General features: G+C 38.9%; 1 protein-coding gene across 1 annotated transcript in view; it reads right to left on the reverse strand.

Annotated features, from left to right (window-relative positions):
• LOC121368650 (guanylate cyclase soluble subunit beta-2-like) overlaps positions 1-3022 on the reverse strand; it is a 58122-nt gene extending 55100 nt beyond the window's left edge. Inside the window, exon 1 of the mRNA XM_041493389.1 lies at positions 2799-3022. Within this exon, the coding sequence (XP_041349323.1) occupies positions 2799-2801 (3 nt within the window). The 5' untranslated portion in view covers positions 2802-3022. The remainder of the gene's footprint in view (positions 1-2798) is intronic.
• Between the last annotated feature and the right edge of the window lie 13805 nt (positions 3023-16827).

Raw genomic sequence — 16827 nt, forward strand, 5'->3', positions numbered from 1 at the left:
TCCTATCACTTACTCACAATGGACTAGAGTGAATTGTGAACAATCCTGCAACATTTGGTAATTATCGGACTCACCATTCAATAATTAAATCAATTCTCCAAATGTTACGACAATGTGGTTTTGCGTTTCTTCTTTTGAAGAGTATATATACATATATACATATACATATATACATATATACATATTAGGGCCCTCCGAATCTCAATTTTCCGGTCGAATCGAATATTCGAAAATGTTCGAATCTCGAATACCTTGGAGAATAATCAAGTGTATTAGATGTAGTTCACGAAGGAATATTCAGCTCGGTGAAGGAAATTAGAAAGACAATATAAATATACACTGCATTGGGTGTACGTACGATGATTAACATGATTACACAAGGTTGAAGTTTAAATAATAAAGCGCCCTAAATAGAAAACCAGTACTAATGTGTACATAGGTTGAACAGTTGAACTAACGCGAGATATGCCGACCTCTTGACATGAAGGTTATGCACACTCGTTACCTACAGGACTATTGCTGAATGAAATTTATATATATATATATATATATATATATATATATATATATATATATATATATATATATATATAAATTGTTATATAAAAAAGGTTCATTTAAATAGTCTGTTCATAAAGTAATATTCATCTCGTACTTAAAAAAAAGAAAAAAAAACATCATTCAATTAGCCTTGTAGCAGTGTAGTACTGTAGCAAACGAGTCTACATTTGGGCTAATGAGCAACTAATCAGCAAACTAAAAAATACGTATGATAAGAGTATTAGTTGGTTAATATACTCTTCAAAAGAAGAAACGCAAAACCACATTGTCGTAACATTTGGAGAATTGATTTAATTATTGAATGGTGAGTCCGATAATTACCAAATGTTGCAGGATTGTTCACAATTCACTCTAGTCCATTGTGAGTAAGTGATAGGACACACCACCAAGGTCAAGGTCATCTGGAGTCAATACCGGGTGTGGCCTCCGCGTGTGTTGACAACTGCCTGGCACCGCCTGCCCATTGAAGCAACCAGAGTACGGATGACGTCCCGGGGGATGTTGGCCCACTCGGCCTGCAAGGCTGCTGCCAGCTCGGGCAGGGTCTGGGGCTGTGGTTGTCGCTGTCGGGGGCGTCGGTCCAACTCGTCCCATAGATGCTCAATTGGGTTCAAATCCGGTGATATCGATGGCCAAGGAAGGACATTAATGTTGTTGTTCTGTAGGAAAGCCGTTGTGAGACGTGCTGTGTGAGGCCTGGCGTTGTCATGTTGGAACACTGCGTTGGCGTTGGCCATAACTGGAACGATGTGTGGCCGGAGGATCTGGTCAATGTAGCCCTGTGCATTCAGGTTGCCTTGCACGTGGACCAGGTCAGTTCTGCCAGTGAGTGATATGGCTGCCCACACCATGACACTACCCCCGCCGAATCTGTCCACTTCCTGCACGCAGTTTGCCGCATAATGTTCACCACGACGCCTATACACGCGACATCTTCCATCATGACGTCGGAGCAGAAATCGGGACTCGTCACTGAACCACACCTGTCTCCAATCGCAGTTGAGGCCATTGTCGATGAATCTGGCACCACTGCAGTCGGAGTCGACGGTGTTGTGGTGTTAAGATGACACCTCGAACTGGACGTCTGGCACGAATTCCTACCTCACGTAGGCGATTCCGTACGGTCTGGTCGGATATCCTGCGCAAACCTGGTATTACTGCGGCTGTGGAGGTGGCAGTAGTCAATCGTTCCTGAAGGTGGCGTACCCGGATGTAGCGGTCCTGCCCGGGGGTAGTGACCCGTGGTCGACCGGATCTAGGGAGGTCACGTGTTGATCCATGTTGCTGGTAACGGTCCCACAGTCTGGAGATGGTGCTTGGGGACACATAGAATGCCCTGGCAACGGCCGTTCTGGATTCGCCTGCGTCTAGTCGGCCGATGGCATTGTTTCTCTGCGGTTCACTGAGACGTGGCATGTCCTGGATTGTCAACTGTCGGCCAGATACAGAGGCCAGTCAATCGAACACCCTGCACTTTTATACTGTCGGTGTTCATGTTGCACGTGCAGACAACGCACGTGCAGTGGTGACATGGTTTGCACGTGGCTGCGTTTTTGCGAATATTCACATTTTGGAACTTTATTGTACAGTAGCTGCGTTTTATCGAATGTAACCGTGGGAATGTGTTTGGGACATGCAATGACCTTATATTCACAAAGCATGAACCGGTAGGAAACATAAAATCGGAGTTATAACCCATTTGTACCCTTTTGCGTTTCTTTTTTTGAAGAGTATAGGTTACTTATACGAATTTCATATTAAAATGTGAGTGTTTTTCCTGCTTTGTCTTCCACGTTGTTTATTGTTTATTAATGTTAACGGTTGGCCAAATAGTTTGTCCCTCTTTTTCCAGTTGTCCGTACACTGCAATATTCGAAATTCCGAATACACAAAAATCGAATCGAATCGAATCGAAGCTTCGCGAAGATTTCGAATCGAATCGAGTATACGAAGCTTCGCAGGGGCCTAATACATATATACACATATATACATATACATATATACACATACACATACACATACATATAGATATACACATACATATACATATATACGTACATATACATATACATGTATATACACACGCACATGGCTTAAACCGATCAATAGACTAGTTACAAAGAACAAGACAAATGTTAATGTATACAGAATAGCTGACCTCTATCTTCCATAAACTTATTTACTTTGAGTATTCTAACTATAGATTACATTAACGCATGCACGTCTAATATACTCACCATTTAAGCAAGCAGATTTTAAAAGTGTTGCTATCGAAACGGTAAACAGCCGATCAGTGGAACAGAATTGCATAGAACTTGAGAAAACCGGTTAATAAAATCTCTAAAACTATATTCTTCTACATCGATTTAAGTTTCAAAATATGTATTAACTTCCTGCGAAGCACGTCAATCGTCCATTGTGAGACGAGTAGTTGTTATCATCGTGCAGTGAGAACTTCAATCGAATGGACAACAAGTCTCGTTCGTCTATCAACGTGGAAGCTGCGACACGGACATCGACCAGTTAGAATCCGCGGTAATTTGACATAGTGGAGGATCAGGTTTCTTCACAAACAGTGGGTTTTCGTGTTGTGGAAGGAAGTCTGACGCGGGTTCTGGCGGGGGAATGGCCATTCGAACAGGGGTTGAGATAATGGAATAGACGAATGAATGAATGAATTAATCGATGAATGTTTTACGACACCCCAGCACGAAAAATACATCGGGTATTGGGTGTCAAACTGAGGCACAAATGTGTAAATGAAGTTAGAGATAATGGAAGTCAGAAAGAACTGGAATTGAAAAAAATGGGATTCGGTTAGGGGATTGGATATCTCAGACACAGTGCTGTAGTAAATCATATATATATATATATATATATATATATATATATATATATATATATATATATATATGTATGTATTTTTTTTCCACAGATGGTGGTTTTTAGTGTTGAAAGAACAAGTCAGAAAGCTATTGAAGAAGAAGCATTAAGACAGCGGGGAGGTGTAGGGTAGGGATTGCAGTGGAAGTCAGGGCCCATAATTTTGAAGGTATCTTAGCGCTACGATGTCGTAAAACCATCGTAGCCTATAAAGTCACTGTGTTGTAGTGAAATCATAGCCTACGATGATTTTACGATATCGTAGCACTAACATAGCTTCGAGAATCTAAAGCCAGAAAAGAAATGAAACGGTGAAAATCGTGAAAGGTTAAAAACTTCGGTGTTGGACAAGGACTGAAGTAGTCGGAATCGGAAAAGGGTTGATGACTGAACAGTTCAATGAGCTAGTGGAAGTCAGACAAGGGTTGAGGTAGTCGGAATCGGATAAGGGTTGATGACTGAACAGTTCAATGGGGTAATGGAAGTCAGACAAGGGTTGACGTAGTGATAGTCGCGTAGACATCGGAATTAAGCAGGGCTTGAGATATAGAGAGTCTGATACGAATTAGGACAGAGGACGTTTGGCTTACGACAATGGGCGTCTTCCATGAGCTAGGACAGTGGGAACCAGACAGGCTTTGAATCGGTTAACATTAGATAAGGGCTGGGGCAGTGAGATTTCGATAGTGATGGCCATGTGCCAATTGGGTTAATGAAAAGGAAGGAAGGAAGGAAGGAAGGAAGGGAATGATTTATTTAACGACGCACTCAACACATTTTAATTACTGTTACATAGTGTCGGACATATGGTTAAGGACCACACAGATACCGAGAGAGGAAACCCGCTGTCGCCACTTCATGGACTACTCTTTTCGATTAACAGCAAGGCTTCTGATCTTCCTGATGTTTATGGTAGCTAAAACTGTGTTTACTCTCTATTCTAATAAACCAGTGAACCCCACTTACATGTTGCTATATAGTTTTAATTTATCCTTTAATGTTTAAAAGGTATCTAAATAAGTAGAGGTCTTCTAATAACTTTTTACCTATAGGGTATTATAGCATGACACAATGGGCCTAACGAACAAATGGAATTTGTTTTAGCCTGGGGGTAGTGTTTTTAAAATGGCCGTAAAACAAATTGCTCAATGAAACTGTCATGTGGTTTTTGATTCAGGATACCCTAAATGACATAAAACTACCATAAAACATGGTATGTACCCTAGTTCAACGTTAAGTCAAATTTTGGCATCTGACTATAAGAAGTGTACACAGTTTTTCCATTAGTACGATATTAATGAGAGGTAAAAATCTAGCCTCTGTTTCTAGAAGCATTCAGGTGATGAGAATCACCTTGTATATTTTAGTCATTGAAAATGCTCTGTCGGTTTAAAACGTGTTACAATAGCGGTAGACTTAGGACTGACTCTTTTAACTTTTACGAGACAGAATTAATTAGATATTTGCACAACCATACAGGCCTAAGGGCTTAACTCACTAAACTCTCGCACCTTTAGTAATATCGCAGTGCAGTGCAAAAAGTATTTTATGATGTGATGATGTTTAAAAGAGCTTAAGAGAGCTATGTGAATTTAGCCCATGCCTTACAATGTCCAAAGCAACCAAGTAATAGCCACTATGTACTAATTATTTCACCAGGTACAACACTTTTGATGAATAAAAACAAGTTATATCCAACTGCCTTAATTTATATTAAAAATGTCATTCTGATAATGTATGCCGCTGTTCTTGTATTAGATTGTCGTGTACCGTTAGCGAGTTCGAATGGACTAACGCTCACGGGTATTCATATATTAAATCTATTTGCGAGCGCTCGGAACATCCGCACTCCCAAATATACTACCTGTTTGCACCAATGTTGTCACCATGATGACCTTGTATAAAATATTTCCATTTTACCTTTGTAGAACTACAAAATCATATTTTTGTTTATTAAAAAACTAGCAAGAATTAAATAGAAAATTAATATTTATTTAACGATACCTGAGCACATTGATTGATTTCAAACATTTGGTAATTTTTATATGTGGTCTTAGAGAGGAAACTCGCTAAATTTTCCCACTAGTATCAAATAATATTTTATATGTATCACACATCAGGCGAGCGCTTTACCACTGAGCTACGCCATGCCCCCAGGAGTGAGAGAACAAACCCATTATTCGTATCATATACCAACACGGAATCTTGAATATGTGCGCTCTGTCATAAATTGGACAGTGCATACCACGTGGGCTTTTTATGTACCAGGGAATGGAACTGGAGACGGATCCGCCAAAGGGCAGCTCGTCGCGTCTCAGGCGGGCACCCAACCACTGAGAATCATTCAAGCACGTAGAATCTAGAACCAATATTCGTTTCAGAGCATCATCTCATTAACAGAAAATCATTTGCGAAATCGAACGGACCGAGAGGATGATAGGTGCACGGTGAGTACACTAACGAATAATCGATCAGCCGATCGGTTTTCGTGTCTGAAAACATAACACCTCAAAGGACTCATCAGAAAATGTATTACAGCACAAAGGAACTATCAAATACCTGCATAAGAATTATTTCCGGATTGGTACCAGAAAACAGAAACCCTTGTCTTTATGCACGAAAATGACAAAGGAGAACAATTCGTGAAAATGGAATACCGGAGAATTAAATGTTATTAAGGACAATGCCCGACAAAGACCCCAGTTCTTAGGCAGTGTGTGAAATACTGTTGGTTATTTCATCCTTTTCGTTGTCAAATCATACAACCCTAGTATAAATGATCAATTTTTACCAATCCTATGTGTTGTTTGGCTGCCTTGGTGTTGGTAGTAGATCCAAATACATTTCACGCGAAACACAAATGGTACGTACGTACATCGAAAACCTGGGTTAGTGACAATAATGGGATACCCCCAAGTACATTTTATTTCAGAACACCACTAGAACACATTGTTTAATCATCAGCTATTAGAAAGACATTTTTTTTTCGGTTTGATAACGGTTTAACTGGCTCTCTGAAGCTCGCCTGTTACACCGTTATCTAAAACTCGCCAAATAACCACGATATGAAAACGTAGTAACCTGATATTCTATATAATTACACACACACACACACGCACACACGCACGCACAAAAAACACAAAAACAAACAAAACAAACACGCACACACACGCCCGCGCGTGCACACACATACACACATAAATACATACATTTTCCAGTTCGAGTCCCAGCAACGGCATGAGGCAATTTTTGAGGTCAGAAATTATTTAATTATCCCCTGCGCCAGTGCGTTAATATCTATGTAAGTAATAGGCAAACCCGACATACATACAATATATAGATAAGGAATAACTGGTTACTGTCTTAAAGGGACATTCCTGAGTGCTTCATTGTAAGATGTTTCCGACTGATACAATATTTCTACGATTCAACTTACATATTAAATATTTTTTCTTGTTTAGAATATCAGTGTCTGTATATTCAATGTGTTTCTGGTCGTCTTAATATTTGTAAGAAGCCCAAACTGAAATTTGTCTTCAAATAATTTCGTACGTACGAAAAAACTATATTTTAGGAAATAAAATAAAATTTAACCTAGTACAAATATTAGAACGATCAGAAACACATTTAATATACAGCCAATAATATTTGATGCAGAAAAATATATTTGATATGTAATTACAATCGTTAAAAAGTCTCTGTTAGTCAATAACATCTTAAAAATTGCAGCAAACTCGGGAATGTCAGAGCCTTGCTGCATTCGCCATTCTAACCTTCGCGCCCCTGCGTGTGCTGTAACCTCACCGTGGTGCAGGGGTGTAACATTCTCTTTGAGAATGGCCAATACAGCACAAAATTGAAGTTTTGAGTAAAATTCAGTATCCGTAAAATTCTGTGATATTTGTGTTTTTGCACAGTTCTTTACACTGTTTTTGTTTAAGTCTTGAATTTTTATATTGATGTTGATCATCACTTTATCTATTTGTATTACCATAGTTTGACACCCAATAGCCGATGTATTTTTCGTGCTGGGGTGTCGTTAAACATTCATTCATTCATTCATTCTAACCTTCGCAGGATCAAGCCGATATCTTAAGACAGTAATCAGTTATTTCTTTTATCCTGCAATCCTACAGGAATATCCGGAAAATCATTATTTATTCCAGTTTTGTGTACGCAAGTCGAGTATTTCAACCTAGCAAGGCTTTTGCCGTATGACGTCATACAAGATACACGGCGTCACATTAAAAAAGCGTTTCTGACCTTTAATTCATACAAGTTTTGTATTGTTATCGCAAAACTAAAAGTTATTTGTATTTACTGTACTTCAACAAATGATTTAAAGAGTATGTTTATTGAAATTCTACTCTGAAATACTCGAGTCGAGTCTGGCTTATGGCACGTGACCGAAAATAACAAGATTTATCTAGTCATCATATCAGGTTCGAGTCCCAGCAACAGTATTAGACAATTTGTGAGCCGAGAAAGGATTTAATTATCACCTGCGCCAGTGCGTTAATATCTATGTATGTAATAGTCAAGTCCGACATACATACAATATATAGATATTCATACATCAATACATACTTGCCAGTGCCAGGTCTGCCACTCTTTCATGTACGTAAGCGGGATCGACCGTGTAGCTTGTGGCCCCATGTGTATGGTTCAATTAAAGAGCGTTAATATCTATGTGTGTATTTGTCAAACCCGACATACATACAATATTATTATCGATATGCATACATCGATACATACGCCAATTTTAAATTGCCTTGTGTGGAAACATTACATTAATGCCTCTTTTCCATTACCTAACGCGATAACAGTCGATTGCAGCTGGTGACGCTGTTTTTTCAATCAATCTTTGTCTTACCATCAAAGATCTCGGTTTCAAACATAGCCTTGACGTTATATTTTGTTAATTAGTGTACTTTATCTGGGCTATTTGTGTGTAAACGACCCCAGCCTACCCGTAACTGTCCATTCTTTTAAAAACAGACACGTATAGGGGAAATAATAGATATTTATTGTTTACTTAATGGACAAATGCACGTATTGTAATGTTGCTGTGTTTGAAGTAGGAGTTTTAAAAGCCTCAAAATATCCATTCTGCTAATGCGCCTCGATTGTTTACACAGTACCTTTTTTTTTTTTTTTTTTTTTTTTTTTTTATCCCAGTGCTCCCTTTCCTTTCTCTCCTTTGAATTCCATCTCATTTCTTCCCGATCTAGCAACTCCTCCTATCTTTCAACTTCTTTCGTTGTCCACCTCCACATCCCAGTCCTTGACTCCTCAACCGCGACAGGTGCTTGTCTCTTGTGGCTATCTGTGCCACACACCTGTTCCCCATCAGCTTTTAGCTGTGGGCTTAGTCTTACCACTTCGGGGAGTGTTCAGTTGTTACTTCTGGCATTGTTAAGAGGCACTTATAACCACCTACTATGCACCCCTACTACCGGCGGTCGTTAGTTAGTGCCGTGGGTCAGACCAGCTTTATTAGCGGCAGAGGACGAGGATGCCAGGTGGGTGCAGGGATATACACAGAGACTGCACCCGTGGAGGAAGTTGAGACAGGTAGGCGATGGTGTGGACAGCTCAGAAGACAGAGTCGGAGGAAATTGACAGAAAGGGTCGAAACAGATTGAAATCGTGGGAGAAATTGGAAAGTTTTTTATATTAAGATAATGAGAATGATAGGCAGAGGGTGATAGATGAGAAAGATGAATGAATGTGTGAGCCAGCTTTGACGGGATTTGAGCCACTGTCGTCAGCTTGATTGTCCAGCAGCTTATCCACTAGACGACGGAGCTCACAGTACTTGTCAGTCGAGAGCACACCCTAAATTTAGTAGTCACATGACCCACTCGACAGTATTGTATTTTTCACATATATTCTGACATAGAAATTGTATTGAACTGCATGGAGTAATTAATGATGGTGTGTAACCTGAATGGCCAGTGATCGACTAAACAACAGTAAACATTCTAATGATTCATTCATTCTTTCATTCATTCATTCATCGTTCATTCATTTATAATTATTTTCGTTCTATATATATAATTAAAGTTAAAGCACGCTGTCCTGGGCACACATACATCAGCGATCTGTACTTTCTGCCCAGGGCAGTGGATTAGTGGTTAGTAGTCTTAGCACCTACCCACTGAGTAGTTAAACCTCGCTGTTGGTGGGAGCCGGCACCGTGCTGCGAACCCAGTACCTAGTAGTCTTATATCCGATGGCTTAACCACGACACCGCCGAGGTGGTTAGTGAGAGAGAAGTCGGTTAACCACCTCATAAACTGGGTATTCTGAAACCTAACCTGAAATAACTATGAAAAAAGACAACAAAAATATACAAACAAACAAAGAACCTCAACCCCAAACGAAACAAAAAACCCAACACCCCCTAACCCTCATCCCACCCCCATTCCCAAAATCACACGGGGCAGTAATACACGGTTTTCTGAAGCTACACAGAAAAGACTCTTAAACATATATACGTGTATAAATAAGTAAACTACTTTTAGAACGAACACGCTTATAACAAAGTAGTGGTTAGAACGAACTGATTATAAGGTCCCGATCCCCCCCCCCCCCCCCCCCCATAGTATTAGTAAATTTTAATGTATAGCGAATTAACTGTTAAAACGAACTAATTTGTTTGTCAAAATGGTGAATTTCAGTGTAAATTAGTGCATAATTATACAGCAAACCGATCATAATTTTTTTTGTTAATAAAAAAACAAAACAAAAAAAAAACAAACAATTGTATCTTATTTGTATCCAGTAATGAAAGTCGTATATTTTGTTTTGAAGGTAGGTAACACAAGTATTATGAAATGTTGATCAGTATTCGGTATATGCGCAATCATGACGCACAAGATAACACTGTTTTTCCAAAGTAAAGTTGATGTAGCTATGCCTGTGTTTTATTCGATATTGCCGACATCGCTACAGCCTTGCAGGCTATGAGACCTACGCTCACTAAGCACACAAAAATAAGCAACTTTGTTTCAAAACGTGACTGACTGAACTCTCATTTGATTCAACATGCTGTATTTATTTGCATATTTGCTTCTATTGGTGATAATAAATGATAAAAAAAACCACCCCACTAATTCTTGTGTTTATGGTGTTTAAATTTGAAAAATCCAAAATAGCCGACTTCCTGAATTAAAGGGCTAACGTCTGTAAATGTTTACAACGAACTACTGCTATAACGAACCTTTGTTCCTGATCCCTTGTAGTTCGTTAAAAGAATATATTTAAAATATATCTGAAGATTAAAAACTGCATAATTTAAAATTCCATACTGAAATTATTCCACTCTTTTTCACTTGACTTACAAAACCGATATTCATAATTCCATTATCCCCAGTCTTGTTCTGGCACACACACACACACACACACACACACACACACACACACACACACCAATGAATATGAAATCCCTCTAAATTGCACACCCACGATACTGGAAGGAACAAACCCGGTTTTAAGGTGTATCCGGTTTAGAGAGGTTCTGTTATGTACAGGAAACCGCTGTCACCACTTCATTAGCTCCTATTTTCGATTAGCAGCAAGGGTTCTTTTATATGCACCATCCCACAGACAGGGTAATACATACCACGGCCTTTGTTACACCAGTTGTGGAGTATTGGCTGGAACGAGAAATAGCCCAAATGGGCCCACCTACGGTCATCGATCCTAGATCGATCGCGCATCAGGCGAGCGCTGTACCACTGAGCTATGTCCCGCCTTTAACTATTTAAAGCCATTTTAAACATTGGCGTAGTGAGGATTTTATACTGGGGAACACACTGGAATGAAGGGGCACCTAAACTGTCCATGAGTCGTGTTATGGGGTGACTGGTAGTGGATGGACGAGAGCTGTCATGACCCCCCCCCCCCCCTCCCCAAGCTACGCCAGTGATTTTCAAAGAAATATTCCTTTCCTTTTGTCGTTCATTGTAGGGTACATTAGAATTGGAACAGTTTGATATTATATGCGGTTGTTCGTTTTTAAGCACAATAATAAATAAATTAGTCACGTACACAATAATTCCAGCCAGTGCTGCACAACTAGTGTAACAAAGGCTGTGGTATTGACTTCACTATTCTGTTTGTAGGATAATGCATATAAAATATCCCTTGCTGATACTCGAAAAGAGTAGCCCATTGAATGACGGGAACGCGGGTTTCCTCTCTAATTATCTCTGTGATCCTTAACCATAAGTCCGATGACATATAACCGCAATTAAAATGTGTTCAGTACGTCGTTGAATAAACCATTTTCTTTTCTTACTCTATCTTGTAGTGTTACACTTTGTTTAACAACACCACTAGATTACATTGATTTATTAATCATCGGCTATTGGATGTCAAACATTTTGACATATAGTCATACATTTTTCATTAGTAGCAAGGGATAGTTTATATGCATTATCCCACAGACAGAATAACACATACCACGGCCTTTGACTGGGATCGATCCTAGACTGACCGCGCATCAAGGGAATGGCTTTACCACTGGGCTACGTCCCTCCCCTGTGTGGATGGAGGCACGTTAATAAAATTACTCAATTCAACTCACGGAATTTAGTTCGGTCGGTAGAGCGATCGCCATATTATGTCTGACGCCATATAACCGTAATTAAAATGTGTTGAGTTTGCGTCGTTAAATAAAGCATTTATTTATCTTGTACCTACATATGTAACATAATGATGGGTAAAAGCAGTGAATAATACAAAGTGAAAAAGGGGATATAACTCTTATAGCAGTATATATCACAACTATTAGAACAGTTGATACGGACTATTTGCAAACAAGTTTCTCGAACCTAATCTCGAAGAGTCGATCTAGTGATTGTAATAGACCAAATCAATTCCTATTGCCGATAATGTTAACATTTACTAATAAAACTGATATAAGCAGCGTATCAACACACCCAGGCAGTACACCAATAAAAAGTGTGGCACCTCACATTTAATCTACCTGCAAGAAAATGGGGGATCACACACCATTTAAGAGATTTAATTAATGTTTTTATTAGCAACCGTCAATTTAATTTTGCTGAAAATCGCAGTTCTATTTTTGGGGGTACCTGCATTAGTTTCAACCTCTGCTGTATACTGCATAATAACTGTATAAGAAATAAAAGTGTATTTATTTATTTATTTATTGCCAATGGATAATAGTATTTGAACAAATAATCAATGTCTACCAATCACAGTCACAGCTGTTTTTATTCCGTAAATAGTTGACGGTGCACCTCGAACTTTGACATGGAACTCTCTTCTTTGGTACCATGCGACCTAGTATGCTCCGTCTAATGGCTTTAAAGGAGACATGATCGGGAAAATGCCCTGGTACACACACCACACTCTTCCAATTGCCAAAATCAGAAAATGAGTAAGACTCCCTAGGAGAAAATTAGGGCGCGATATTATGTAGCTCTGTGGTAGAGCTCTCGCGTGTTTCTCCCATTCCAACTATTGCCCCAGGGCTGGTGTATTAAATGTCGTGATATATTATGTTATTTCCCGTAGAGGTGTAATATCATCTGATCTTGGCGGGTTGGAGATCGAATATTAACCTAGTGAACCCTTTTTTCAAAAAATATTTTCCAGGACCATAGGCGTACCGGCTCCCATTTTTGTAAGGGGCAGGCTGGCTTTTGCCGGAATTAAACGAAAATGTCCGAATCTGGATATCAACATTTATTCATATTAGCAATATTACTACCAAACAGCTATATATGGGTGCAAACGAATCATTACGCATTTTTACATGGATTACAACTAATTTTGAGGATAGAATCATGAAAATACATGGTAAAACCGTCTCAGGTTAGCATATTTACCCCCGAATATCTGTAAATGTTTTCCCCGAATTTGAGGTTTTGCTCCAGCACTAGTGGGACAGTTACCCCACCCCACCCCACCCCCCGCCCCGTCTCGTACGTTTCTATCCAGGAAAGCTATATTAACACTGCAAATGTCCGTCTAGCTCTCTAACGGCACTGTATTCGCGATACCCATGCGACAGCAGCGGGTTTCCTCTCACATATTTTCTTTCTCGACAAAGAGCTGAAATAACCATGTGCGTAGTCACTAAATGGTCGTTTTGTAATAAAAGTCCTGAGGTGCCATTTTGTCACTAAACGTTCACAAAACATTTTCACTTGTTCCCGAAATAGTCATTCAGGCAAATCAGACAACGATCAAAGAGTTTTGGAGGTTATACGAAATGACCCGATACTGCAGTATTTAACGACAGTTTACAGTCAGTTTGTGTTGTTTTTAATGTGGAGAGTGGGTGGGAAGGGCGAAATTGTAATATCTTTGTTATGATTTTACTTTGATATGCAGTTAAAAAAAAAAAAAAAAAAAAAAAAAAAAAGAGAGAAAAGTTAATTCATTCCTAAAACTAAAATATTCAGCTGCAATTTAGTTTAAACTTAATAATACTGTCAAACTAGATTTAAAGACATAGCAGCAACAATCCCTTAAGAGTAGGATTCTATTAATTTACGTTCTCATAATTTTGTCGTTCAGACGAGTGTCGTCTGTTCTTATTCTTTTGTACTCGTTTCGCCCCATTTTCAAATAGTTCTTGCAGGAAATGGATAACCGCCAAATGAGAAACGCTGCAATTCTGAATCATAAGCACTATTTACATTTATACACGACAGCTAGCTATACAAACAGCATCGTGGACATTTTCGTGTTTACACTGTAAAATATTAATCATTGACATGGTCCCTCTACGTTTGTGTGGAATTGCATTGCTGCACCGAGACATGATAGACCATATCCTGTCATCAAGTGTCGGATAGAAATGTTGTGCAAGTAAAAAAAAAAAAAAAAAAAAAAAAAATAATAAAAAAAAGAAGAAAAAAATAAACGTTTAAATAAGATTTTGATGCATGATTCAGGCGAATACAGTTTTTTGAACACTTTAAAAAAAAAATTTGTTTGGATTTCCATGAACCAAAATACCTGAAACACATTATTGGTTTGTGAAGTAGATTTTGTTATGTTTTGTTTAATGACACCACTAGAGCACGTCGACTTATTAATCATTGGCTTTTGGATATCAATGTGAAGTTGAAGAGAATATTTGTTTTATATTCATGGAGTTATAAACAAAAAATGCACACACACACACACACACACACACACACACACACACACACACACACACAAATACACACACATAAATGCACGCACACGCACGCATAAATACACACATAAATACACACACACGCACGTACACGCACACACACATAAATACACACATAAATGCACGCACACGCACGCACACACGCACGTACACTCACACGCACGCACGCACACACACACACACACACTAATTGTAAAGTTTATAGATGGTTGCAATATGTAACACTTGTGGACACACCGTAATGTTGTATATCTTCCAGGAGCGGATCCAGGATTTTGTGCAGGGGGTGGTGGTGGTGGTGGTGGTGGTGGTGGTGGTGGTGGTGGTAGGGTTATGAAAATTCTAAATGAGCAGGTTTATTTTGCAGAAAGTAAATCAGCCGAACTTTAAAAAAAATAAAGATGCTGAGTTTATTGTTGCAATATAATAATAATAATAATAATAATAATAATAATAATAATAATAATAATAATAATAATAATATATATTGTCTAGTCATTAGAAAGGGCATTTGAAATGGGCATGGGGTGGGGTGGTTGACAACCCTCTAGATCTGCCTAGTGGATCGCCTAGTGTTTACGAATGACCAATAAAAGATTTCTTGAAAACGATTTGATGTTTTCTTTCAGTACCGTTAAACATATATGATATATCATATACAATGGCGCATCCAACGTAAAACTGAGCAGGGGTCACGAGACTGTGAAGCTGGCAGATGGGGAAAGGAAAGAGTAGTAATTGTATTTAAAATGTGTCAAAACAGGGATGGGGGGGGGGGGAGGGGATGCAGCGCTTTAAAAGGACACCTACAGTATTCATTAGTAAACTAACTGCCATTAAACGCGCTCTCTCACAGATGGTTGACCTAATTATTAACCCAACAAGGTATTATATGACAATATATACATTTGATTTGTACCTAAAAGTACTTTATTGAACCATCTACATAACCACCATAAAAATAAGTGAATTATGGGTACGGTCCATAATTCTGAGAAAAATAACGGCTATTTAGAGAGCATCGGTGTGACGTATTATTTTGAGTCACGTGACGGGCATTCCCCGAATAACCGAAGTGCCAAAACCATTTACCAAGCTTGTGTAACGAGAACGCTTGACCGTCCTCTGCGAAATAGGGTAAATAGAAAAAAAACCCCAATGAAAATAAGTTATTAAAAAATAATTAAAACATGTACTGAATGATAATAAGCTTATACATTAATTTATTTTAGTAACAGAAGCATGTTAAATGTCGACAATCCCGACTAGTTAGGCCTTTACATCTACAGGTAAATTTATCGTTAGTCGTATGCGAAAAATTCTAAACATCTGGATCAGAAACACCATCATTTTCCACCTTGTCAAATTCATTATTATGCAAAATATGGCATAACAGCTGACTTGGGATAGGAATTGCTCCTTTAATATCTATAATCAATAACTGTTCCCCACTAAAGAAAATTAAATGCGTTTACTAATATATCCATCTGCTAAACACTGCATTTTCGGGGCACTTCCAATTTCGGAAGATGCGCATCCCCAACGCTTACAGTCCCTCGGAGTTCGTTTGTACATAAAGAGAACTCAATTGTCCTTTGTGAACATATTTTGTAGTCTTACTGATATGCATTGATTTAGCCTGCAGCATAGGAACCACGACATCCCCAATATTTGTTTACTTCACTTTATATTGGCATGGTTGCCACATCCTATAACATCCTGGCTATACTAGCTAGACACGGCGGAGCAGGGAGGGGGGGGGGGGGGCGCTGTGTGTGTGTGTGTGCTCTAGCCCACCCAATAATTCTGAATAAAAAATATTATTGGTAGTAAATATTATGGCAGAGATGAATTTTACTTGTAGAATGTAGGAAATGGCATTTTAGGACATCTAGTTTTCATAATTTTACGGGGGAGCATACCCCCGAAGCCCCCTAAAAACTTTGCTTTGCACCCTCGATCTCAATCAGCCCCGCAATGTCTACTTGCTTCCGCGCAATCTAATTAAAATTAGCTCCACTATTACATGTGGATCTAACAGCAGCTCGTTGGAGCTCATGTCCAGTTGACCTTTCATTCGACCAATCAAAACCTTACTTGAAAAATCATGCCAGTGATTTGAAAAGAATTTGAAAACATTCGGGTTTATGCCGAGGGTATACGAAATGATTCGGGTGAATTACGAAGTAAAGAAAGAA

Source organism: Gigantopelta aegis, chromosome 3 (genome assembly GCF_016097555.1).
Source record: "Gigantopelta aegis isolate Gae_Host chromosome 3, Gae_host_genome, whole genome shotgun sequence".
Lineage (NCBI taxonomy): Eukaryota > Metazoa > Mollusca > Gastropoda > Neomphalida > Peltospiridae > Gigantopelta > Gigantopelta aegis.